Raw genomic sequence first — 27,640 nt, 5'->3', positions numbered from 1 at the left:
GAGGTGTAAAGCAAAGATATAAGAGTCTTATCCCAAGTAGCAGTATGTGAACATTCTGTCAATATTCTTGTATTGATTTGCAAAGCCCTGAACAACTTGGATCCAGGATATCTCAGGGATCACCTGAACCCTTACAGCCCAGCTCAAGACACTGAGATCATCTGCAGAAGCATCTCTGGTCAATCATTCTCCAAGCTGATGGGGCTCATTTGAAAATAACAAGAAACTGAGCCTTTTGTGTTACCACCCCAGTCCTGTGGAACACTCTGCTAATAGAGGTTCAGCGGGCACCTTCCATGCCAACTTTTAAACACCAGCTGAAAACTTTCCTATTCCACCAAGCCTATGCCAGCAGTTAAGAGTTCACCCTCCACAATGGTCTATTGTTGCTTGTTTTATTATTATTACTTTAAATTTGTTTTTAGTATTTACTATTTTATTGTCTGTTTTTATGCTTTTATATTGTTGCAAACCACTGTGATGTATTTTTTATGATACAGCAGTTTAAAAACATTTTTTTAAAAAATAAATAAGATAAATAAACACAAGGATTTCTGTTTGCACAATATTTCCCTCTTCTCGCATCCACAGGGGGAGAAGTCCTGTTGCACAAGCAGAAATCTTTGTGATTCATTGACAAGATGAATTACTTGAATACTACCCATTAACTTTCAGGTGAACACTGAAGGCTGTCATTTAGATACCTAGAAGCTATCATGGGGTGGGGGTGGGGAACAGTCCAGTAAGGGATGCCTTTTTGGTGTCGAGTATAAGACCTGAGCAAGCCATCTAGGAATGGTGCATGGGAGAGGAGGCATAGTCCGTTTTCAGTGCTCTGCTCCCTGCCTGTTTCATCATCATCACTAGTGCCACTCTATGAATAGCCACAGAACAATACAAGCAGCAAGTGCCTCCTGTATTTATTTTCTGTATCAACCTCCTCCTCCTCCTTTTGAATTATTAATAAGCACTTTGTTCAACACTTCATCTAGCAAACTAAGCACTGAGTCCTGCAGCAAAGGAGGCCTTTAATGCAACGACTACTCAGACAGAGGTCACTTGGTAGTGACAAAATATCTAGGGGTAAAACTGTGGGCAAATTAAGGTTTCTGTGCAGTGGCAAGTATTTCCTGCAAATAATTTGAAGGCTCTGCAGGCTATAACCCCATAAAACCACTGCTGCAGCCCCACATGATGCAAGTGGGCAGGGCTGGCCCAAGACATTTTGGCACCTGAGGCAGATGCCAAAATAGCATCCCTCTCTCCACCAGGGAAGAAGGGGTGAGGGAAAATCTACATCAGGAGCAAGGTGAAAAGAAAAATCTACATTGGGATCTGCTGTCCTGGTGGATCCTGCAGCCTGAGGTGGGCGCCTCACCTTGCCTCATGGGTGGGCCGGCCCTACAAGCGGGACTATTCTGCTGTTGGTAATAATTGCAAGGGAAAGAAGGGGGATTTACCAGGCATCTTGTCTATTACTTCACACAGAATCTTTGCTAAGCTCCCATGGAACTCTAGAGTTCTGCAGAGTAAAGTTTAGAACCACTGTCTGATATATGTACTCATGTTAACATTCAATTGCAATTTTTTTAAACTAATAGTCACACTTCTCATAAATACCTGTCACATGTTCAAAACATTACACACAATTTTGCAGGGCTGGCATTTCCTAATGAGGTATTTTATGAAGATCTTGAAGTTGAGGGGATTTTATTAAACTCAGTGTTCTTTAATTTTAATTGTGTGTTTATTGTTTGTTCTATACTCCTGTTGTAAGTCACCATAAAACCATTTTGGGTATATGGTGATGAATCAATATGGATAATAATAACATGTGCATACAAGTTAGTGTGTTGCTCCCAACGCTTTTGGTGTACACCAGAATGGCCTGTATGGCCAAGTGACCAAAGCTTGACCAGGCTCACAATGCTTTGTCGAATGCATTGCTTGATCACCTTGGGTGATGTGAGAATCCTGAGAGAAGAGTAACAAGAGGGCCCATACATCTCCAGATCTCAGGTGCCTTTAGGAAGCATTGCTGCCTTAACCTTCAGAGCTCCTATAATCCTTGTGCCCTCCTCCCACAGCCTAGAATGAATAAATCTTGTCACGCATAATCTATTTGTATTTTAATTCAATAAAGTTAATAATAATACCAAGTAAATGAAAACAGAACCAGGGAGAGGAGGGAGGACCATAGCTCAGTGGTAGAACACCTGCTTCACACAGAAGATTCCAGTTTCAAACCCCAGAATATCAGAGCGGGAGTGGGAATGTCCCTTGTTTGAAACCATGGAGAGCCCTGGACAATAATGAGCTAGAAAGACAAATGGTCTGGCTCAGTAAATGGCAGCTTCCTAAGTTCCTCTGACGGCTTATCAAAAGGGCATACTGTATGACAACAAACCTATTTACTAGTTTTAAGGAATTATTTGATTCTGTTCTGTTTAACTTTCATTTGAGCATTTTAATTTTATATATATATATATAATAATATGTCTCCAACTAGCTAGCTAGCTAACAAAACATTGGAGCTCATAAATTCCAAGGTCATAATAACCAACTGCATACACAACAGCTGACTGCGCAACTAAAATTCAGCTAAAATTCCTCATACTTGCAGAACCTGACCTTTAGACAATAGATTTTTTCTTCTGATGATCTGGTTAGACAAGATACATTTTTCTTAATACCCTGTTTGTCCTGCTTTCTACTAAGCAAAGAAAGACGGTCCTTAGCAGACTTCGGTTAATCCGGCAGCATCAGAAAGCAAGTTGTTCAATCTATGGTAGCTAGCTGAGTGGCTCATACAAAATAGATATCAGGAATCACAGAAGACACAGGGGGATGAAACCAATGTGCTACTCATGTGACTTGACTGCCTATTTGTCTTTCTGTCCCTACTTCAGATGAATCACTACTAGCTACTGTAAAATGCTAGCATCCTCCCCACCTCCAGAAAAGAATAAACTATAAACAATGATGCCTTAGGGCTATGAATAGCAATCTCTTTGAAAAAATATTAGGAGTGTCCCACCAACAGAAAGCAAGCAAGTTGGCAATTATGGCTCCCATTCTCACTCTCTTGAACCTCTCTATCATCATAGGATAGAAAAAACGTGTGGGAGAACACTGCTTGAGCTTACCTGGCCATCCAGGTAAACAGGGGGAAAGGCTGTCTGCCTACCCAATGACAGGGCTGATATCAACAGAGATGCAGGAGCAAGGAGGCAACAAGATGAAGTAGGCAGGAAAGTTTGGCTTGGTTGCCCTGGCAACCATGACATGCTGCTACAGCAAGAATAGGGAGTCTTGTGAGGGAGGAGGAATTGGAAAGGCTTGCTCATGACAAGTAAGGCCGCCTATAAAATGGGCAGCCAAGTCAGTGTCTAGGAAGAATTTCACCTAAGGCAGGTAGTAACAGCAAGAGGCGGTATCCCAGAAAGGGCCTGACTATGCCAACCATTAACATCAGGCCAGCCTATAAAATCATTTCTGACAACGAAGAACTTGTTTGTCTAAGGGACCTCCTGCCATCTAGAACACTATTGCTTGCAAGCCAATTCTCTTTTACACATTTGAAAGGATGTGAGTTGTTTTGAAGTTACACAATATCTAATTAAGGACCATAATCCATTAAACTGCTAATAACAGCAAACATTTCTGTCTTAAGCTGGTCTGGGAACTCATACAGTTTAAAGAGTTCATTTTAACTCCATAATAAGTACACTTCCAGAGAGTCTGACGCTCAGCTAATACTGTGGTGGCAACCCTCAACACTCCAGCCATACCACAGGCGAAATGGTGGCAATATTAATGTAAAACAAATGATTTTTATTTTAAAAAATGCTCTCAGTGAAGGTATACAGGAAAGTGTTATGGTCCTGCCTGGCAAATCCACAAATGTCATGGAATGGAAGAATGGAGGAAAACACTGGCTTGAACAAAAGAAGAGCCTGCAGAATCAGGCCAGCAGCCCATCCTTCTTACAGTGGACCACAAGGAGCCTGTGGGAAGCAAGAGCAATCTCTCCTTCTGCAGTTTCCAGCAACTAGTGTTCAGAAACGCATTGCTTGCAATAGTTGGGGGTAAAGCACAGCCACAATCACTGATCATATCCTGACTGTTATTTATGCCATGTCACTTCCCAAATACCAGTGAGTTCCAGAAGTAGCTGGTTCAGGAATGTACAGGGTTACTTTTAGAACAGAGGGCCTCGGAAACCTGCTGCAATCACAAACCTCTGACCCCTATAACCCTCCAGTGTTGCTCCAACACCTGTCAGAGCAAACAGAAACACTCCGCGCAATGGCAGTTTCGTGACTCACTGTAAAAAACCAACAAAGAATATTACTTCCCCACATCATAAAGTTAATTCTCACTTTCCAACACACAAAGCTGGATCTGGCATGCTATACTGTCGCAAATTTTATTAATGTAAGAGTCTGAATTATAAGAACTTACCATATAAATCCTTTGCACTCATTTTGGCAGCTCCATCTGCTTTCCCCATGCTACCACTGCAAAAGGAGAAAGCAGTTGTTAAGAACAAGCCAGGGTTTACGATGAGAGCAGCTTAAGAGCAAGTGTAGTAAATGGACTAACAGAGTCCTGAACAATGTTCAGTCCAATTCCCCAACCCATTTCTACATAAGAACAGGAACAGACCTTATATACTTAACTGATTCTCCCTCCCCATGTTCACTAATTCACTAATCTGAGAGTTCCAATGCTTATCTGAATGTGGGATCTCTCCTAACTCTGGATATTGAAACACTTTCATCTTGTAGGTTCAGTACTCAGGGTAAGGCGTAAAGGAGAGCCTATGTTACAATAATACTCCTGTTGTAAGTCCACTTCATCGGATGCATAAATGAACATGCGTGTCATAGGAAATGACAGCTCCACAGTACCACCACCCACCCTCTGAAAAGTTATCATCTGCATATAGCCTTAGAGCACTTTTCTTGGAAAATGGGAGCCTTGTATATTGTAAAACAGAAAGCAAATGAGGGTGGGGGGAGGGGCACAGGCCTATAAGGCCCTGTCACATCTCATTTTCTCTCTCTTTTACTAAAATTTGGGTGGGGAGTGAAGGTTGCTTAATCTTTAGGTTTCTTACTTTGCAGAGCCTGGATGGCTGCTTGTTGATCCCTTGTGGCTCATACTGCTTTCAGGGCATTCACCTGTAACAGATAGGCATGGTTTAGTTGAGACTGAGGAACTACAGCATTTACATTTCATTTACTTATTTGCTTGATGAAAGAGAGAGAGAAAGAGAGAGAGGAGCGCTGAAGGGAAAATGTATCTTTATCAGTGCGTTCTGTCTTGAGAATCTGATGAGGAGCAGCAGATTTGCTATAGGGGAGTAATATATTCAGGGCTTTTTCCCCAGACGGAGCTCCCTGGAGCTCAGCTCCGGCACCTCTCAGGTGGGCTCCGTTGCCATTCTAAGAGAACAATGGAGAAGTTAATGGTGAGTTCCGGTACCTCTTTTTCTAGGAAAAATAGCACTGAATATATTGTCTACTTGTATATGTGTACAGAAATCAAATTTTAGAAAGTGTCATGAGTTTCCAGTTATCTGTCCTTCCAAACGGAAGCCACACTCTACTAATTTCTGCTTCTGGAACGTCTCCCTCTCCCACACTGTATTGCAGCCTCAGTTATAGAAATATTCTTTAAAAGTGACAGCAACTTTGTTAGAGGTAAATAAGGTGGCTAAGAAAAAGAGTTCATGTTCAAATGTATTGTTTTTCATTTATCATTATTGGAACTGCAGCTCAGTGGACTGCAGCTCAGTGACAGAGCAGACACTTTACATGCAAAAGGTCTCAGGTTCAACCCCCAGCCTCTTGTTGTAGGGCTAGGACAGACCTCTGTCTGGAATCCTGGAGAGCTGCTGCCAGTCAGTGAAGGCAGTATTGAGCTAGATGGAGCAATGATCTCACTCAGTATAAAGCAGCTTCCTTTGTTCCTGCTTTACGGCCATATATCTCAGTGATCCAATGACATGACTAGCCCAGGTATTTCATCTCTGAGGGCAAGAATTCCATAATTGTAATTTTACGGAGTGCAGGCAGCACAGTTTGGCACACCACAAATTGTTGATGGAAATGGCACACGGATTTTAATTATAGACAGTGTATGCATATTAGCTATGGCTGCCCAGTTAATGGTGCAATTTTGATGAAGCTTTCCCTCAATGTAAACAAGCTGGGCACAATGGAAGTCAAGTTTTCAAAGGCCTTTTGCTTGCTACAACAGTGTCCAAAATCAATCATGCATGGGAATGGCAGGATATTGGTACACATCTTCTTCCTCTTTCTAGTACAGCTGTTCCAGTTGTTTTGTAAAATGATATTTTATTATTCAAAAGCATGTGATCTTTGAACTCATTGTTATGGCCTATTTATTTTCCATTCACACTGGTTTGTTTGCTGGGTGTTTATACATCTTCCTGTTAATCATTCCTTCCTTCCACACTTCTGAATGCATTTCTACATCACCTTCCTAACCACAAAAATTTAAAGTTTCTTTTTGAAATTGGATTTGTTGCGCTGGTGCTTAGTCCACACATATATTTCCTGGTATGTGTTTGAATCCCTCCCGTTTAGGGGAGTTTTTAATGTGTGACATTTTAATGTATTTTTAATCTTTGTTGGAAGCTGCCCAGAGTGGCTGGGGAAACCCAGCCAGATGGGCAGGGTATAAATAATAAATAATAATAATAATAATAATAATAATAATTATTATTATTATTATTATTACTACTACTACTACTACTACTACTACTACTACTACTACAGTCATACCTCGGGTTACAGATGCTTCAGGTTGCATGTTTTCAGGTTGTGCACCGCACCGAACACGGAAGTGCCGGAACAGGTTACTTCCGGGTTTCGGTGCTTGCACATGCGCAGAAGCACTAAATTACACTTTGCGCATGCGCAGAAGCTCTGAATTACGACTCATGTGTGTGCAGACGCAGCACTGCACATTGCGAACGTGCCTCCCGCACGGATCACGTTCGCAACCCAAGCATCCACTGTACTACAAAATAGTGACAGTCTGGAGGTGATATTACTTTGTTTACAATAATTTTGAAACTGGCCTCTATGGAATTAAAGTGGACTTTCTCAAAAATATTAATATTAGTATAAATGGTGATAGCGAAACTAAACCTGAATGGTGTCTTTGAAGAAAAAACACACAAAGGAGCTTAGCAACACCAAATTACAGGCTACTATTTTTAAAGTTACATTTTAAGCAAATATTTTTAGTGGCAGACGTTTAAACTAACAATGCCATCTATAAATACATAGTAACAAATTTATTTAAAGGCAATACGTTCATTCTGATACACCTCACATCAGTCCCAAGACTTGAATTGACTTCAGAGAAACCAACAATGAATGAGTAGGAGGCTAGATTACAGGCGAAACAATGGTTATTTCTGAGGTGTCATAAACATAGTAGGCAGGATTCACCTAATGAGTCCCATAAGTGCAATTCTGTGCAATGAATTCTACTTGTGTAAGGGGTCTTCCTCCCTCCTCTCCCTGCACATGTCCTGCAATATTGGGATTGGGAAAGTGGCGATTATTCTGTCTGGCAAGTTGAAATCACACGAATTTCTCCCAATATGATAAACGCAGCGCTGCCCATAGGCCTCCTGCCATCTTCTCTGCCTATGGGTTTATTCCCATTTCATATTGCTGCAAAATCTGTTTGACCAGAGATGACAGTGGTACAAAAGAAATTAATGTATGCAGCAGGGTGAAAAGGATTTGAGTGACTGTCATACCCACCTTCAAGCTTCTCCAGCCTAAATAGACCAAAAAAGAACACAGAGGCCCACTCTATAATTTGTGCTAGAACCAGATGTTAAACTACCTGACACCTGTGAGACAATGCCATGCTATTCTTAGAAGCTTGTTAATGAATTCAGATTGGAGAAAATAGACTGGGGGGGGGGGAACACTAGGAAAATACATTTTTAAAGCTAGAAAGATCAAATAAGATTTCTAACTTGAGCAGATGCATGTTTTCTAAAGGTAACCAGGTTACAAAACAAAGCAATACCACAGATATATTACACAAAGGAAGAGATACTGGCTCCAGTAAAGAGGTACAGCCTCCTTTCTTGCTATTTGCAAAATGTTTATCCCATCATATAGTCTGCAAAACCATCATAGGAACAATAGTTTGTAAAAAAATGAATGTTTGTCTTGCTATTACTATGACATTATTTGGAAATAATAAATAAAGTACCTCTCACTAATTTCAAGAAAGCTTTAAGGCTTAGGATAGCAAGCATGACAGTCTATAGAACAGCTAAACATATATACCCAAGAGGCAAGTGGGGATACACACACACACACACACACACAGCCCTGTTCCAGGTTAGTGCTAAGAAAATGGTAGTGTCAGTTGATTTGAATCAACTGATCAAATGATCTGAATTTTCTCCCCATTTCTCTCTCCCTCCCCATCTTTTGTTAAATCATTTCTCCCAAAGAGGTGTTTGTTGTGCCTCACAGCAACTCTGTGGGAGGAAAACAGGCTGAGAGGTAGCCAAAACCATGGAAATATTTTGAGTAGCAATTTCCAAATATATAACAAGGAAATAATATGAATTTATTGGAATTCAACAACCGGGGTTTCAGCATACCTAATCACTGTGCTATGCTGGCTCTTCAAAATTAGATTATTATTATTATGATTAGACATACAGTGCCCTCATCTGCATGCAAAATATGGCTTAGCACAAGTGAGTAAACATGTGGGCTTTCAAAACAGAGGTTGTGGCTGATCCCCACAGACTTTATGCTGCTGCACTGCATGGAAATCATGTTACTTGAACCAGGCTCACGTGTAAGCTCTCACAGAGAAACAACAAGCCACGACACACTATTTTCAGATGATGTGCTAAACCAAACCATAGCTTAGTACAGAGCAGCAACATGATGACCACGGAAAAGCAAAGCAGCTGCAATCTGTCCAGGAGTCCACGCGTTGGCTTATTTGTGCTAAGTCATAATTTATTCTAGCATTACTTGCGAACTGGGCCAGTGTTGGACCAAACTTAATGCATTTTCACAATACAGGATTGGCATGTTGATATATTTGGAGGCTATGCTTTTTTCAACCAGTATAAAGCAACATCTAGCCATGTTAATATTATACTATTAATACTGCTAACGCTACCCCGAAATATGTGTGTGTGTGTGCTTATGTAACTAATGCTTACCACCACTATAATTACCCAAATTTATGACATATAGGCAAGGTGAGGGGGGTGTAGGCAGTGGGACAAGGAGTAATCTAGGATCTGTCACTGTTGCTGGCACTGAGTTCATCTGCCACACCAGCTCATTGTATTTGTTTAGGTGGTTCAAGCCTTCCAGTTTGCTGCATCATAAAGTGCCAGCACTGAGTAACCTTTCATTTCCTTTTGCTCAAGGCACCTCAGTCTCCTGGAATCTCTCATTGTCTGCTTTATGGGTGTGATCAGTTTCTTCATGTTTCAGAAGGTGAGCGTGAATGCTTCAAATCTAAAGTACACTGAGTAACCTGATGAGTATATGATAATTCGGATCCCTCTCTTACCATCTTCACCTGTAGTTATACTTCCAACATTTGGTGCTTTATACTTTAGAGAAAAGGAGTAAGAGGATACATGATAGAGCTGTACAAAATTATGCATGTGGTGAAGAAAACGGATAGAGTTAAATATTCCTCCCTCTCAAAATGCTTCAGCTCGGGGACATTCAATGAAGCTGAACGTAGGGCGATTCAAGACAGACAAAAGATATCTTCACTTCTTTGCTTTCCCTGTGCCTTCAACCACTCCCAACCCCCCAAACTCCTATTCAATAAGCTGTCATCTATGCATGAGCAGTGGTCATCTCCCATGTACACACCTTAACTGATGTAAAGTTCTGGAGAACTCGGAAACTTGCACATTATTTTGTACCATTTTATCAGGACAAGTATAAATTACTTGTTGTTTACTGTTGTAACAATTGTTTTCTCAAAATTTATCTTCTATACCATGACAATAAATAAAAACAGCATTAAAAACAAACAAACTGGAACTATAGTTAAAGTCCATAGAACAGAACAGCCGCTCTCCTATTCAGTTTCTTCCATGACCACTCATTAAAAGAAAACCACCCCATGGTAGGCAACTTCCACACAAACATACAAAATCTACCTCACATGGCAATCCAATGCTTCTCTTTGACCGGGAAAAGAGAAAAGAAGAATTTGAGCAACATGCATACAGGTGCTGCTCCGAAATCAACAACTGATTCAATGATGCAGCAGAAGCAGAGTGTGTTACTTCTGGTTTCATCCTTTGCTGGTGGAGAAGGCTTTTGCAGAGAAACTCTCAGCTCCTCTGAGGCTTTCCTACATGTTTGATGCTTTAGATAAGAATGTGAGAGTAGCAAAAGCCTAATAATACAAGGCTGTCACTGGACACTTTAGCCATTAGATAACACATGACACTGTCTTTTCAATTTAAGAGGATAACAAAGCTCCCTCTGTTTGGTTTCCAGTTCCTAACATTTCTCAGAGTTAATTCAGAGCAGGAGGGAAGTACTTGGATAGCCATTTAAAGTGGGAAGCAGCATATTAATTTACCAGCTTAACTGGTACCACATGGATCTAACCTGTATTCCAGGGGTGGGGACCCCATGGCCACCCAAATGTTGTTGGACTACAACTCCCAACATCCCTGAATACTGTCCATGCTGGCTGGGCCTAATAGGCATTGAAATCCAACAACATTTGGAGGGCCACAGGTTCCCCACCCCTCTGTAATACCTCACTCCAGCTACAATGGCAATTAAGGGAATAGCCCAGCTTTCCCAATCCTGACACCTGAGTCTAGACTCCTGCTTTCTGCCCCACCTAAAACAATAGGTGCACTGCAACATAGACATGGTAATGCTGCAACTCCAGGAATGAAATCCATCAGCTAAAAACCACAGACTTTTTTTTCTCCTTCGTGAGGAACAGAGGAACGCAAAAGTTCACTAATCTGTAAGAAGAGTGGTATTCATAATTCAGCAGAGCATTTATGGAGCCTGGGCCAACAAACAGGAACCTGGACGTCAGACAGGAAAAGAAGGGTGGACCCTGCTGCAAAACTTGAAGCCAGCACACCTTGTTCTTGAACATAAATTTTTCACATTGCAGACATTCAGAGGAAGACAAACATGACGCTAAAAATAATGCAGTCTGATCAGTTGAGAGACACCGGATACCTGCAGCCAACACCCCCATGTTCAACTAAATCTAATATGTAGGTCAGAATATGGCTGATAATGCTAGACAAAAGGCTTAGCAAAAAGGAAGGCATTATATCGGTATCTATATGAAGAGAAAAATAAGATAAACAACTATTTCAAATTGAATGCCCTCTCAGGACCTCGTCATGCTATCGGTGAGCTTTCTCTCTAGAGCCACTAACTGCAGTATTTGGAAACCAGAAATAAATCTATCAGTTGCACTTGTGGATCAGACCAAGGATCTGTCTAGACAAGCACCCTATTTGCAACACTAGTCAGTCAAGTGCAAGGACATGAAGGCAACAAGCCCTTTTCTATATAAAGGTCATCCAGCTGATTGGGTACCTAATCCGGGCCTAAACCCAAACTGGGATGGATCCAGATAATCAGTCTCATCCAGAAATGTTTGTAGTTGTTCCACTATGATCCACTCTACCACCTTCCTCAAAAAGGGAGCATTTACGACTGAGCAATAGTTATTATAAGTTGGAGTAGGAGTAGCATTGTTTTAATTTATTCCTTGCATTTCACCCCAAGGTATCAGGGTGAGTTACAACAATTTAAAATGCAAGCTTAAAAACCTACAATTGCCTCCAAAAATAGTTTAAACGTGCAACCACAAAAAATAGGGTGGTTCCTAAAATATTGCTATTACACTCCATTGGGCCCAGGGCTGGTTTTCTCAGGAGTAGACACACTACCACCTCCTTAAGGTGGCAGGCAGCATCCCCTCTTGTAAGGAAGCATTCACCACTCCCTGGACCCCCTGCCAATCCTCCCTAACCCTGCTTGATTTCACTAGTTATGATGGGCAGGGATTGAGAGGTCACATATTTAGGACATATCCTGCAAGCACCCTGTTCCCAATATCAGGCATTGTAAAGTGCATCTGACCCCACAAAGCTGGAGGAAATGTCGCATTTAGGTACCTCAGCTGGGACTGGAACCATAACAGTGGCATCTGAAACACTGTGGAGTTAAGCAACTTTAGTCTCAAAATGATGACCCAGGTGACTGATGACTGGTGAAGCAAATGCAATCCTGTACATGTCTACTAAAATGTGAGACCCAAGCGGGTATAGGATTTCAACCTTAATGAGTTCAAAATCCAAAACTAAAACACTGACAATCACAAGAGTGAGGGAAGCTCTAGACATGCCAATAGCTGCAGCCACAGTTTATATGAAATTTTTAGAGTAGTTGGAAGAAATTGGGAAGTTCATTACATATTCTATTTGTTACAGGCTAATCCCAAACCAAGAGCACAGCCACAATTTTTGGGTCAAAATGTGAGTTTAAAACAAACAAACAAATAAAACATTTACCTGAGCATGCCTGGGTAAATTTACCTCCCCAAACAAATAATATGCACAAAACATAGCTACTGCTTGTGGTTTGTTTGGAAACAATTCATGAGCTGAGGAGAACCAGGTAACATGACAAGCCAGGCTGTGCCTGGTTTCCTCTGCCACCGGCGGAGAAAGGGGTGTGTGGTGGATGCAGCCCCCCTCGGGTGTCATCTGTGAGGGAGGGGTGACATTCCGCGCTGCCCCCCATGGATGCTCACCGTGGGCAGCTACCCCACCCCCACCCCGTGTACACACTCTGGGTGCCAGAGCAGCTAGCTCCGTCTCTGTCATCTGCACTGCATCAGGAGTGGAGGAAAAGTACCACAAAAGCTTTTGAGCAGCATACACATAAAACCATAGATTGTTTTAAGCCAGGGGTCAGCAAACTTTTTCAGCAGGGGGCCGGTCCACTGTCCCTCAGTCCTCGTGGGGGGGCGGACTATATTTTGAAAAAGAAAAAAAAAGAACGAATTCCTATGTCCCACAAATAATCCAGAGATGCATTTTAAATAAAAGGACACATTCTACTCATGTAAAAACACGCTGATTCTTGGATTGTCCGCAGGCCGGATTTAGAAGGCGATTGGGCCGGATCCAGCCCCTGGCCTTGGTTTGCCTACCCATGTTTTAAACTATGGTTAATGTGACATGTGAACTAAGCCTATGTCAATAAATCCCAACAGAAATAAACAGGGTTTTCAGAAACTGAACAGTTTTCAGCATCAAAAACATTCATACTAGTAGCCAAAGGGGAAAAAATGTGAACGATTGATGGAACAAAAATACCCGCTAGTCACTCAGCATGAATGAGTGTATAAATAAACCAGAAGATAAGATAAAAATAGGCAGTATCTAGAAATCTGCTGGAGGAAAATTGTTCCAAAAGAAGAGGGATTAGGGTTTCTCACACTCTGTTTCTCAGTTCAGCAGACCAAAGAAGGAGGTCGTCCATACTTGCAGATATTTTTGGAAGTCTGAGCAAAAGTAAACAAATGGGCTTCATATAAAAGCTGGCTGTCATTTTTTGGGATGAAAAAGACTCTGTAGAAGAAGAAATGCCATATTGAAATGGTGTGCAACATGAGTCATTTACTTTTGGTTTGAAAAAGAAAAGAAAAGAAACAACTTCACTTTCCTCAGCATGCCTGGGAATAACGCAGCAGCAGTTTGGAAAAGATTTCATAATTGTTTCCTCTTGCCCAAAGCTGTTCAAGGTTTGGCTGTGGAGCTTTTCGTTACCTCCCTCTAAAACTGTGACTAGTGAAATCTTTCGCTTCTTTTGACATACACAAACCTATCGCAAGGAACACAGCAAAGAACTTTAGGAAATGATATGCATTTTGGATGCAGGCAGAGCTCAAAGGTTGCAAGGTGGGAGAAAGGAATAGGATGAAAAGCTGCAAGTCTTCTTGGTGCAATTTCTCTGGCCATATGTCCTGCTTTTTTCCTCTTCACCACTATTGCCACATGCACCTCAAATCCCCTATTACAGAAGCAATTTTAAGAATATACTGCATTTATGTCATTGCATCTATGTGCCCACTCACCAGTCATACTCATTTGTCTCATTCACAATGAAATTCCTACACAGATATCCTATGTGATAATCCTGCAGATCTGAAATGTGCTGCTGCATGTAAATACGTCTTAATACCAGTAAATCAAACATGACGACAGCGGCCGTGTAGCACAGTCCGAAGTATTTCATCAGAAATAAGTCCTGCTGAGCCTTGATTATTGATTAAAGCTCTATATAAGGCATTAATAATATAATTGCTTTATTAACAGCTCTGCAGCAGATAACAAAGCTCTGAGGCAGCGTTTCTGCTAGGGCGGGGAAGAGAGAGAAAATCTGGAGGCGGAGTTGCACTTTAGGGGACAATGCAGAGTTAATTTATTCTGCCTGAATGCAGTGTAAGTGCAATTAAATGCAGGCATGGGAAAACTTTGCCCTTCTCAGTTTTGCTGAACTATTAATCCCAGCCCCAACTAGCATGGCGAACGGACAGGAATGATGGCAGTGGTTGTTCAGCAACATGTGAAGAGCCAAATGTCCCCTGGATTTGGCCTAATCCCATAATAAGTGTACTCGGAATTGAAGCCTCAGTTTTCTTAATGCCATTCAGTATTGCAGCAATGGAATCATAATATGATTTAGAAGACATATGAAGGTAGCCCCGTTTAGAGAAGTTTTTAATGTTTGATGTTTTATTGTGTTCTTAATATCCTGTGTGGAAGCTGCCCAGAGTGGCTGGGGAGGCCTGGCCAGATGGGCGGGGTATAAGTAATAAAATTATTATCATCATTATTATTATTTGCTTGTTTCCCACATATAAAGTATTCTTCTAATGTTCCATGTTCATAAATCTGTTTATTTGAGCTCCTGTCCATTTTTCCTCTTGAACCGCTTCAGCATCCCACAATGAAGGGGACAAGCAGTGAAGTTGTGACAGATGAAAGGGTTAGTGGTACAGTCGTACCTTGGAAGTTGAACGGAATCCGTTCTGGAAGTCTGTTCGACTTCCAAAACGTGGCTTCTGATTGGCTGCAGGAAGCTCCTGCAGCCAATCAAAAGCGCAGAAGCCCTGTCAGACGCTCGGCTTCCAAAAAAAGTTAGAATACTGGAACAGTCATTTCTGGGTTTCGATTGTTCAGGAGCCAAAACGTCCGAGTTCCAGGGCGTTCAACAACCAAGGTACGACTATAATGGCAATGGTGAGGGGGGATTATGATCTTTCATTTAAAAGAAAGGGGATCAAATACCACTTTTTTGCAGGAAGTGTTTTGCCTGGGAACATAAACAGCACCAGACCAATCCCATCTCTCTTCCCAAACCTATTTGTATCATTAGAAACTTCTGGGTTACCTGGAAGGTGGGTGTTGTGTATTGCACATTGCCAACTAAAAGGTTTGGGATCTTTAAAACACATCTGAAGCACATTCTTTCACTTAAAGAATTCTGGGCACTGTGGTTCACCCCTCATCGAGTTACAATTCCCAGCAACTCTTAACTAACTACAGCGCCCAGAATTCTTTAAGGGGAAAAATGTGCTTTGAATATACTGTACTTTAGCTGTATATTGTGTATGCAGATTAACAGCACCTCAAGTCTAAGTTACATATATCTGCTGGAGCCCAGGTCTTGCTCAGTAGAGTTAGGAAGCTATCTGGGCTGCAATACTCACATTAGGAAAGGAAAGGACAAACAGAACATTTATAAGGCAAAATATACGGCAAGCGAGTAACCCCTGTAAATAAGGGTGAAAGAAAGAGACCTAAAGAAGGCTCAGTGTGGATGCTGTGTTGTTGTTGTTGTTTTTAAAGCAAATGAAAATTTGAAGCAAATAGAGGCTTGCTGTGAGATGTGGAAATGCAATAAAACGAGCGTGAGCAGTACAGAAGATTCCTATACCATACATGTTCCCTCTGTTTCGGGGGCATATTGCTAGTTATTTAACAAATGTAGACAGGTCAGTAAATTCCTCTGCCTAATGCTTTTCAAGCAATACTAAGCTTCCCAAGCTTTATGTAATATTTAATATACAACATTTAAGTAGTCACACCTCTGACTGCATTATAGTATCTGATATACTATAGTTATTTTTGTAGATTAAAAATAATGGCTCCGATGAATGGAAGGGAGGTAAGTGTTCTCTTTTAGTGGTAGTCACTTCACCGTGCTAATTAACTCTATATGCATTAATTAAAACATATATACATGCATACATACAATCTGGCTTTCAAGTTTCGCTCCACCTATTATTAACTATGATGCAACTGCTAAGAGTTTGCCATTGGCAGAGATGCCTTGTGGACATGAATGAACTCAGCTTTTAGTTGTCATCCCTAATTTGTTATCTGATTCCTGAAATTAGATGTAAAGCTTCTAATAGAGACTGTAGCTACAAGGTAATTTAATTTAAGTTTGCATCTCTTAGTACAGTCCAGACACCAGGACTAAATAAAATAGACCACACTGAATTCTCAGATCAAAAACATTATAAGAAAGACGGGATGGAGTGGATCTCCAATGACTCTAACAAGCAACAAACACTAAAAAACCCAACAAGATTAAATTATAGGAAATAAATGGGGGGGAGCCGTATGATCTTAAAGAGAGCATCAAAGGGAAGGGCTGGATGGATTTATGCTCCAACTGCTCTATCAGAACTCTTTAAATAATCTTCCTGCTCCTTAGAAACAGAACTTGCATAAGAGTAAGAAGCACATGACCAAGGCTGTATATTTGTTTCAACATTCCTTCCTCAAAGCACTGGAACAAGAGATTTGGTTAAAACATTTCATCCAGTTACAAGCTTGATCTGTCAGTCACACAAACCCACTGCACACCTGTAGAATCTCTGCAGAAGAGGGAGGCAAGATTGTGAGTGTCTATGGCAGGCTCTTGGTTCCCCAACCACAATCTTCTTGAGGGTTCAGAATGCAATGTCTGACTCCAGCTACAGTGATAGAGGAAACCTTTTTCCCCACTGCTGTGCACACAGAGCAAGTGAGGAGTAGCAAAAACCGAAGGCAATGTGAGTAGCAAGCCAACTCCTCATCTCCCTCTTATCATTGTGAATGCAGCAATTACTTTTTGCAGAAACACACCCATACATCATTGTTCATGGGGTTTGAGCCTTCCAGCTCAACACAGGGGTGGCTACTTTCCTATCCTGCCAGTCTTTCATTTTTAGCTCTTGCTCACATCCTCTGTGTGTATATATATATATATGTTTGGATATTTGCTAACAATCCATACTCAGTTGTAACTTGGCACATGCTATGTCCACTGGGGAGTGGCACTTTAACAAAACAAACAGGCGCTGCTTTGGCTAGGCTGGTGGCAGGACTGGCACACAGGCGTTCTGTGTTTGAAGTTCTAGACCGCAGACCAGGTAGCGGCTTTGACAGTTCCAGACACAGTTTTGCACTCAGTAGCATCAAGTTTCTGAAGGAAATCCTCTCGAGAGCACCAAAGGAGCAGGCAGCCTGGGACCAAGACCTTGTGATGAAGATGAAAGAATTGTAGGAAGTTTTTTTAAGGGAAAACTGACAGGAAGTGATATAACCATATCCTGTCCAAGTATGTACTCAATGGTTAACTCTCTGGTGCTGTGATATGGAGCCTGTTGTATTACCAGAACAGGCCAATATTTTTTGTATTGCATTGCTAGATGGTGCTAAAAACATTTCATTAGGTTTGTGGGTGTGGCAACCTTCCCAAACAGAGCCTGAGTCCCAAAAGACAAGAACTGCCTTTCTAGAGGGGTCAACCATGTTAGCCTTTTGCAGAAAAACAAACAAAACATTGTGGCACCTTAAAAGACTGCCACATTTATTATAGCACAAGCTTTCACGAACTACTGTCCCCTTTGTCAGATACATGAATCACTTTCCTGAGCTTCAGGTATATACACATTTCATGGGGAGTGGGAAATTTTGGACAGAGAAATCAGAAGGAAATGAAACACTGAAAGGAATATATTGTATGGTACTCATGTGACCTTGAACACAGCCCTTGATCTCCACCCACCCTACCACACACATTTCATGGAAGTCAATGGGATTTCAGTGCCTTAATTGTCCCTGCTTGTCGCAGATTGTGGGAAGAGAGGGGGTGAAAGCAGATACGTATTGCTATAGTTCTAGGGCAGGAGACTCTGTTCCTGCATGATGGCAGATATTCCATGTGCTGTTGATGAATCAAGTCCTGTGTGTAAAGCAGGAGGCAGAAACCTTCCATGACAGCACATAGCGAAGGAGGCACACCCTTCTCATAACCCCAAGTCACGACTGGCTCCACCATTCCCTAAAGCAGCATGAACTTCTCTCCTGAACACCAGGAAATGTAGCTGCTTCAAACTCTAAGCAAACCAAGTTCAGGCTTTTATCTTTGCATTTATTCCCTGGAGAACCATGGCAGTTCACAAAACCCAAGCCTAGTAGGTGTGGTGGAGGAATAAGAAAGGGGGAAAGGATGGGTAATTCTATCTCCTTAGGAGCAAAAGTTTACCTTGGTGTACCAAGTAGCAACCATGCAACACTTTATATTCAGTTCAAGAAACCAAAAATGAATTTATTACGGATCAAGCATCCTGGAGAGATTGATGGAACACCTTTACAGCACAAAATTTAAGTCCATACTTGATTCTCAGTTGTTCACTTCCAACATGCCAGTCTGTGCCCACCAAAGTACCTGTATCCTAAGAGTAGACCTTAAGATAGAAGCAAAGGCTTGAAGCTATCTCCATCCTTCTTTTACCCTCTCTTTCTGGGGTGGGCAAGAGAATCTGTTTATTCCCTGGAACCTTCCATTGCCAGACTTTCCTGCACCCCAACACACAAACAAACACCTCTTTTTCCAATTGCTAGATTGAAAAAATAGATTGAAACCAAAACCTTTCAGCTCATAGTCAAAAGGCTACCTTAAATGCATGACCCACTTTTTAAAAAATGGCCTTGTTACATTAACTGAGTCAAGTAACACCTCACTGCAGTAAAACTGGAACCAAAAAAAATGCCTTCTGAGGGAGGTCTTTTATTCCAGGGTGTCAGGGGTCAGCAAACTTTTTCAGCAGGGGGCCGGTCCACCGTCCCTCAGACCTTGTGGGGGGCCAGACTATATTTTGAAAAAAATATATGAACGAATTCCTATGCCCCACAAATAACCAAGAGATGCATTTTAAATAGAAGCACACATTCTACTCATGTAAAAACACACTGATTTCTGGACTGTCCACAGGCCAGATGTAGAAGGCGATTGGGCCACATCTGGCCCCCGGGCCAGAGTTTGCCTACTCATGTGCTACAGTGTGCAACATACTGTCACACTGATCATGGTGGGGCAATGCAAATGTGAAACAAGAATATTCTTCCTCCAGGGAGCTCAAACTGCAGGAAACCTCCAAATTCTGGAATATGCTCAGAGCATTGTCCATCACAGCAGAAAATGCTGGTGCAGTTATACCCTTTACGTTTCAGCCTTCTCCAACCTGATATCCTCCAGATGTTTTTGACTACAACTCCCATCGGTCTCAGCCAGTACATGACAGCTCAGACTGAAAGCAACTAGAGTTCAAAACATCTAGAGGATGTCAGGTTTAAGGCGGCTACACTACTCATAGTAAGTTAAAACCCACACCAAATGACACACTTGTTCTAATGTATTGTTATAACATTGAAATTGATGTCTGAGACACTGGCTGTGCCCAGATACCACATTTTTATCATGTTAGTAATGAGCCTAGCCTTCATTGGACTTGTAAATGTGGACTTGTAAATGTGCGTTTGCTTCCAACTTCCAATTTCAGTTTGTGCCATTTCTGTTATGCTCAACCCCCCAAACACAGTTAATTTTAATTATGGGCTATTTAGACAACACTGCTTCATAAGCCAGTTTGAAGTTGGCTTGTTTCAAACAAACCATAGCTAAGTTTAAATACCATTTGTCAGGTTCAGATGACATAACAAGCTGAAAATGAAAAAAAGGAAGTAAAAATGCTCAACTACCTTCTTGTGGCAACGCTGGAGCGCGGGCGGGGGGCAGGGGAGAGAAGAGTGTCTGAGTCTGGGGGAGCAGGAGCCTGTGCTTGTTTCCATCACAATAAACCATGGTTTACTGTGATGTTTGAACTGAACCACTCTGTACTGCATAAATTCATGAGCTAATTTGACTTTGTCAGAAGGCAGTAATCCTACCCAGACATTCAAAATCCTTCACCATTCTCCAGGGTTCTGCATGGGGGGCGGGGAGCCTAGATGAAAAGAGAAGCCTCCCTGCTTTCAGAAGTCATCGCCGTAGCTACTGGAGAAAGGTGGGCATGGTGACCGGGTAGCAAGGGGAGGTGGGTGCAAAGTTAGCTTGCTTGTCCACTTTCCCTCCTGATTTGAGGGACTTAGAAAACCAGAAGATATGCAATGTATTCATCCTTTGTGCGCATCCCAGAGGAAAACGCGTGCCAAAAGTATACACATTTGTCAAAAAAGCAGGAAGTATGATGATGGGAGTTTTGAGGGAGTAGTAGACAAAGATCCAGGAAGTCAGGCCAAGAGTGAAGTCTGAGAAAGAATTATTTTTACACCAAGCACGCAGTCAGGCTGGAATAACCCACCCAGGGCAGCCACAAAAGCTTTTAATCACTGCAGAAAATGTAGAAAAGGGTGTAGTTGTATAGCTAGTTTGACCTCCCTTCCTGGCTTCCCCACCCACAATATTTGGTGGTACTGTGCAGCTCAATAAAATGAGAAAAAATGGACTGGGGTGTACATTTCCTGCCTTTCTGTCCAAAGTGATAGAGGTAGCAAGGGATGGGGGTTCAGGGATGGTTCAGATTTTAGTGCAAACCTACTTAATTTGCACTTTTGTACACAATATGCAAACCAAAACTGAACTATATTGCTCTGAATTTTGGGACCAGGTCTCCAACTAAATAATGTATATATTTTAGAAAGAAGAGTGCATAAAATGCATATATTGCAGGAAATAACATACAAAATGCATTAGGGAAAACTGTTAGCAGTGCCTACTACAGTGTATAATATTGGCATGTCTAAATTATTTTATTCCCAACCGCCACATCTTTATATCCCCCTCCGCTCCTTATCATTTTTAAAAAGTTTTTATTAAGGTATACACAACTAGTAACAAAGGGATGGAAAATGAAATGTTTGTAAATCCAAAATATTGATGGTTTAAACTATTATTTACCTGTATTTCCCAGTTTAAACATCCTAAGTCATTATATATCATGTTGTAATTGTTACTGCTCTGGTTTTCTTCAACAACTCTGTCTACAAATTCAAAATTTGTTTTCAAATTTATTTTACATTTTATTTAATTATTGTTCTTTTACTCAGTTGTTGGATGTGACCAAATTTGTATTTCTAGGCAACAATATTTTCTTTTTTGATAATGAAAACCAATAAAAAATAAATAAGTAAACTATCTATGGCATTTCAAACCGTGGAGGGTATTAGGTTTTTTTGTTTTGTTACTATGTTATGTATTTTTGTGTTTTTATATTGTAATCCACCCTGTGATGTTCAGATGAATGACTGTATAAAAATTTAATAAATAAACTATTAATTTGATTTATAAATAGGAGAAACTGTTTGCAAACTGTGTATCAGGCAAAATTGCATACAAACATGTGTATATTTGCACAAAGTACACAGTTTGCACAAAAAAGCTGATGAATTTTCCTGAGGACGTTTAAAGCAAAACTACAAACTAATGCAGAAATGTAGAGATATTAATTTAAGACAAGAAAGATAAGGAACTAGAGAAATGGAAACTGACAGAATAGTTTTTCCCTAGAGACAGAAATAAGGGACGCGGGTGGCGCTGTGGGTAAAACCTCAGTGCCTAGGACTTGCTGATCGCAAGGTCGGCGGTTCGAATCCCCACGGCGGGGTGAGCTCCCGTCGTTCAGTCCCAGTTCCTGCCCACCTAGCAGTTCGAAAGCACCCTTAAGTGCAAGTAGATAAATAGGTACCGCTTTATAGCGGGAAGGTAAATGGCATTTCTGTGTGCGGCGCTGGTGCTGGCTCGCCAGATGCCGCTTAGTCACGCTGGCCACGTGACCCGGAAGTGTCTCCGGACAGCACTGGCTCCCGGCCTCTTGAGCGAGATGAGCGCGCAACCCTAGAGTCGGACACGACTGGCCCGTACAACTGGCCCTTTACCTTTACCTTTAGAGACAGAAATAGGGACAGAATTGAAGGACTCATGGGTTCCCTAGTAATTTAAAATTCTACTGACCAGCCCCATGGATCCATTGCTGTGATATCAAAAGGCAACCCGCTGAAACCCCAAAATGTGTCCTTAAAAAAAATGTGCCCTACACTTTTACATTTTATCCATCTCTACTTTGCCATGTGGCCCCCAGAGGGCTGGTCCTGGGCCAATATTCAATATTCAAAAGAAGTTAGCCATCCCTGTTTGACAGAGACTGTTGGATGGCTGCAAAAAAGGGAAAAAAAACTTTTAAGAGCAGCAATATATCGGATGGAACAACATGTACAGCAAACCAAGTGTGGAATTTTGTACCCCCAGAACAAAACCCACTGAAATTGATGCAACAGATTCTGTGAAATCAACAGCCTTCCAGGGATGAAATCAATCCCTGACATTAGCATGTCAGATTCTAAACTACCTAGCACAGATGTGAGGTTCTTGCAGATGTGGACAATTTAGCAGCACTCAATCATCATTAGTATTCTACTTTAAGCAGGAAGTGGAATAGTAATGCTGCTTTCAGATGTCTGGCATCCAGATAACTTTCTGTAGCCAGGAAACCAGTTCCACCCCTCCTCCCTATTTATTCCTCAGTCCCAAATCTTGGTAAGAGGGTAATTTTCATTGGACCACTGTCCATGGAAATGGTTAAAATGCTTCTTCTCCCCACCTGCCACATAGCTCATTACTATCTCCTCCCCCCCCCACTGCACTCTAAATCATGACACTGTTGCAATTGGGGGGTTGTGGGAAGAGACACGAAAAACAGATATAAAATAGATACAAGATAATTCTGTTTGGAAAAAGAAAGGCTAAACAGCATAGATTCCAAGTGCAATTGGCCATCTACACTCAGAGAAACTGTGTACTCTATATCATGGGTTAAATTGATAGGTTTTCTGAGCTCTGGATAAATGTAACCTGAGCAGGGAAAACGTGAGATGAGGATGCTTTGTTTATGATGTCATGCAAATACTCCATAAAAAGTGAGTAAACGAAGCATAGGTATTTCACAGTAAATGTCCAGTGGTCTTCAGGAGACCATAAACAGGAACCAATAAAAATTTGAATGATAAGTAACTTAAAACACAATAATATTCTAAAACCATACACAACATACAAACCCTTTCCCCTGCACCAGTTTAAAAGTTATCTCTTTAATAAATGGGACTTTTAAGATACAGTAACAGATTTGAATCACAAAGCTGGTATCCTACTGCTGCTTGCATTAAGGGGCAGCTGGAAGAACTGTTGCGTTTCAAGATACCAAACCAAACACATACCCGCTTCTTCACCATACACCTACTACAGCTGCAAAACAAAATATGATTTTGTAACACACTTTCAACTAAAATTGGAAGCATATTTTGCTTGCAAAAGCAGAGGGTTCTAATACCAAAAGCTTCTGGGTGAACCATTTCCATACGGCGAAAAGCCTCCCTAGGTAATTTCTGCTGCAATACTGAGTCACTATTAATACAGAAACCTATTGCAGACAACCAGCTTTTCCTGTTCCCTCAACACAAACAGCTTGCATAGTGATCATTCAAGTGCTATGAAGAGTAAGAATCTTCCACCCTAAGTCTAGCCCATATATCAAGAATTCTCCAGCCGTGCCATTCAGTTTGTCCTGTTCGGCACTATCTTTTCTAGTCCTGCTTCTCCCCTTGCAGAGGACTTAGATGGACATGAAAACCAATCGAGCAAGCAGCAATGCCTAACAACACAATGAAATGGGTTGTCTCCAGCTTTGTCAAGCTCAAAGCACACACATTGAAATCAATGCACATGACTAACTTAGGCTCTTTGGCCAGATGGTTAACAAGTCCTGCTGGCACAACAGGGTTTCTCTCCTGCTCCCTTCCTACAGCCTGCAAATTGGCTCAGGGTTCGATAGGAGTGCACACACCAAAACAGAGTGCAGGAGGAGGAGAAGGGGGATTGTTTTGCCTGGCAAGCTGAAACGCTTGCACTGACGGAATTCCTGCTACTCTGAATTCCTGCCCTTAATTTCAATAGGCCTACTCCGAGTTTGACCAACTTTGGAAACAACCGAACAGTTCCCATGCCTTTTAAGAATTATGTAGAAGAGGAAACTGAGCTGGTTTTCTCATACTTGTGCCACTGCAACATAAGCTGGGCTTCCTAAAACCCCTCTGCTATAGAACAACTAAAGGGACCAGAACGTTGTCCTTCATTTCATCGTATCCAAAGAGTCTGGCCAGGATGCCGCTTATTTTCACTAACAAGCGATGAAATTAAGGCTAGATGGCTACGCCCTTACATTTATCTGAAAAGGGCTCAGTTCCAAGCAGCACCTGCTTGTATAGTATCTGTTGCTCCACTGCTCCCAATTATACTGTTGGCTACCAAATCCACAATAACTGCCCCATACATCTTGCTGCCTGGATGTTTGACCCCCTTAAGGCATAAGCTACAGACCTCTTTAACAGGTCTCATCATTTCTCTCCCGATATACTATCACAGAAAAATTAGACTACACAAAATTGATCATGTATAGCAGCCTTCCCCAACCTAGTGCCCTCCAGATGTTTTGGACTACAAGTTCCATTAGCCCCTACCAATACAGCCAATGATCAGGGAGGATGGGCGTTATAGTCCTAAGCACTGGGAGAGCACCAGGTTGAGAAAGGCTGCTGTATAGTAACAACTCTTACCCATCCCAGCCAAGGGACTTTTCCATCCCAACAGCCTTGAAAGCTGTACATATCAGCCAGCCTGTACCAAATCACTCTTGGCACATTGTATATGTTTTTATTGATTTTATTTTGAATTGTGTTGCAACCTAGGCTCCTATGGGAGGAAGAGCAGGATAGAAATGGAATGAAACGAATGAATATATGAAGAATTCACCCTTTCTTCTTCATGAGACCTACTAGAAGCTATGGATTTGTTTAGACTGGCTTTGAATCACCACCATCTCATTTCCCAAAACCTCTAGCTTGCCTTCCTATTGGACTAGGGCAGTCAGATGCAAAGGACAACAGAACCCTTGCACCTCAATTGTTGTGCAGAAGCTACACAGCTCCAGCAGGTGTTGCTTCTACATGACCCTATCCTCTTTTTTAATCTGGCCACCCTGAGGTTGACCCCTTCATATTTAGCCCCCCCCCATCTCCTGCATAGCTCTAGCCCACGAGACATTTCCCTCGATGATTCCTCCATGTCAGCCAGTCATCATTGTTCCAACAAGGAGTCATACAACAAGAGAAGAAAGTAGTAAAGCAGTAATAATTACGACAAAACAGATATTCACAATAGCAGTTAAATTTAACCAATTTATTGCACTACTGAGAAGGTGGAAAATTGGCTTGGACTTTAGAAGCTACCAAGGCAAATCCCACCACTGCTAATAGGGCCACTCTATAATGAGAAGTCAGCAGAAAATCAATGTTCTGCAATTAGATTTCCCCTCAAGGGCTGGATCTAAAAATGTTATGCAAACTGAAGGGGAAAATAGGACAAGAAAAGGAGGTGTGTCCTATACAAAACCACAGCCACAAGGGCAGCTTGTGTCAACCCTCTGGTAAAGACAGAGGGGGCCAGACAGGCAGAACCCTAGAGTCTGGCCATATTGCTTGACCTGCCATTAAGCACAGAAGCTGAACCTGAAAAGACATATGTTTATTATGCTTTCCTCCCATGTCTCTCCCCCCCTGCTCCCCCCCCTACATGTTACACCCTGGCTCTCTTGATTTTCTGAGTCATGAGTGGGATGTAATGCCTCTGTAAGCTCTACTGAAATTAGTTTTCTTGAACCATAAACAGGGCTTGGGTAGGAGAATTTCTTGATGGTTTGGACCCAGCAAAATGGGCTTCCTCTATTGTTGTGTCCTGGCAGTCTTTCTAGTTTAACTAAATATGCTTCTGAAGAGGAACAGCTGGACACACTGCAAATATTACACATATTATAGCTTGCATTAATAGGACAGTTGTTAACCACCTGACTACTACTGTCATTCACAAAACTAATAAAACCTATGTGTCATTTGTTGTGAGAAGAGCTTTCATCCAAGCCTTCAAGGGTGATAACTTGGATTAACTCTGAAATTTGTATACCTTTTAAACAAAAACTACAAGCCAAGTGACAAAATGGCAAGAGCTGGCAATATCTCTGGAGCTTGGCACAAACTTGCTTCTTGTTTCTGTATCTGTACAGAAAAAGAACACAAACACAGTGGAAGGCATTGTTGATGACACACAACCACGTTTTCCAAACACTAGTATCAACTACATACACTGAAAAGGGGCTAGTGGTGAGGTGGCTAATTGTGGCAGTCATAGAATTATAGAATCTTAGAGCTGAAAGGGGTCCAAGGTTCATCTAGTCCAACCCCCTGCAATGCAGAAATCTCAGCTGAAGCATCCATGACAGATAGCCATCCAACCTCTGCTTAAAAACCACAAAGGAAGGAGAGTCCACCACCTCTCGGGGGAGTCTGTCCTGCTGCCAAACACCTCTGTCAGAATGTTTTTCCGAATGTTTACTCGGAATCTCAATTCTTGTAACTTGAAGCCATTGCCTCAAGTCTACCCTCAAGAGCAGGAGAAAACAAGCATGCTTCCTCTTCCTTATGACAGTCCTTAAGATATTTGAAGATGGCTATCATCCCTCCTCTCAGTCTCCTCTTTTCCAGGCTAAACATACCCAACTCCTTCAAGCAGTTCTGGTAAGGCTTAGTTTCCAGACCCTTGATCATCATGGTTGCCCTCTCTGCACATGTTCCAATTTGTCAATATACTTTGGACACAGTATTCCAGGTGTGATCTGACCATGGCAGAATAGAGTGGTACTATTGCTTCCCTTGATCTGGACACTATACTTCTGTTGATGCAGCCTAGAAAAGCATTAGATTTTTTTGCTGCTGCATCACACTGTTGACTCATGTTAAGCTTGTGGTCCACCAAGACACCTAGATCCTTTTCACATGTACTGCTAGTAAACCAGGTGTCCCCCATCCTATATTTGTGCATCTGATTCTTTCTGCCTAGGTGCAGAACCTTACATTTGTCCCTATTGAAATTCATATTGTTAGCTTGTGGCCAGTTCTCCAATCTGTTAAGGTCATTTTGAATTCTGATTCTGTCTTCTGCAGGATTAGCTACCCTTCCCAGTTTGGTGTCATCTGCAAATTTGATAAACATCCCTTCAATTCCTTCATCCAAGTCATTTATAAAGATGTTGAACATCACCTTCACATGACTGTCATTTTGGGTTAATTGGATACTTT

At 41.6% G+C, this 27,640-nt stretch overlaps 1 protein-coding gene across 2 annotated transcripts in view; it reads right to left on the bottom strand.

Annotated features, from left to right (window-relative positions):
* The window catches only part of EPS8L2 (EPS8 signaling adaptor L2), an 85,350-nt gene that overhangs the window by 53,470 nt on the left and 4,240 nt on the right, over positions 1–27,640 (bottom strand). The window contains exons 1-3 of one of the 2 annotated variants that reach the window (XM_083607871.1): positions 10,220–10,405; positions 5,123–5,186; positions 4,465–4,520 (exon numbers count right to left, since the gene is read on the bottom strand). In XM_083607871.1, the coding sequence (XP_083463997.1) occupies positions 4,465–4,520; positions 5,123–5,166 (100 nt within the window). In that variant the 5' untranslated portion in view covers positions 5,167–5,186; positions 10,220–10,405. Of the gene's footprint in view, positions 1–4,464; positions 4,521–5,122; positions 5,187–10,219; positions 10,406–27,640 lie in introns of those variants that run through there. The other variant, XM_083607870.1, reaches the window with a different exon arrangement.

This window comes from Podarcis filfolensis (assembly GCF_964270895.1).
Source record: "Podarcis filfolensis genome assembly, chromosome: 1".
NCBI classification, from domain to species: Eukaryota; Metazoa; Chordata; class Lepidosauria; order Squamata; family Lacertidae; genus Podarcis; species Podarcis filfolensis.
This window is presented reverse-complemented; position numbering and strand designations above follow the sequence as displayed.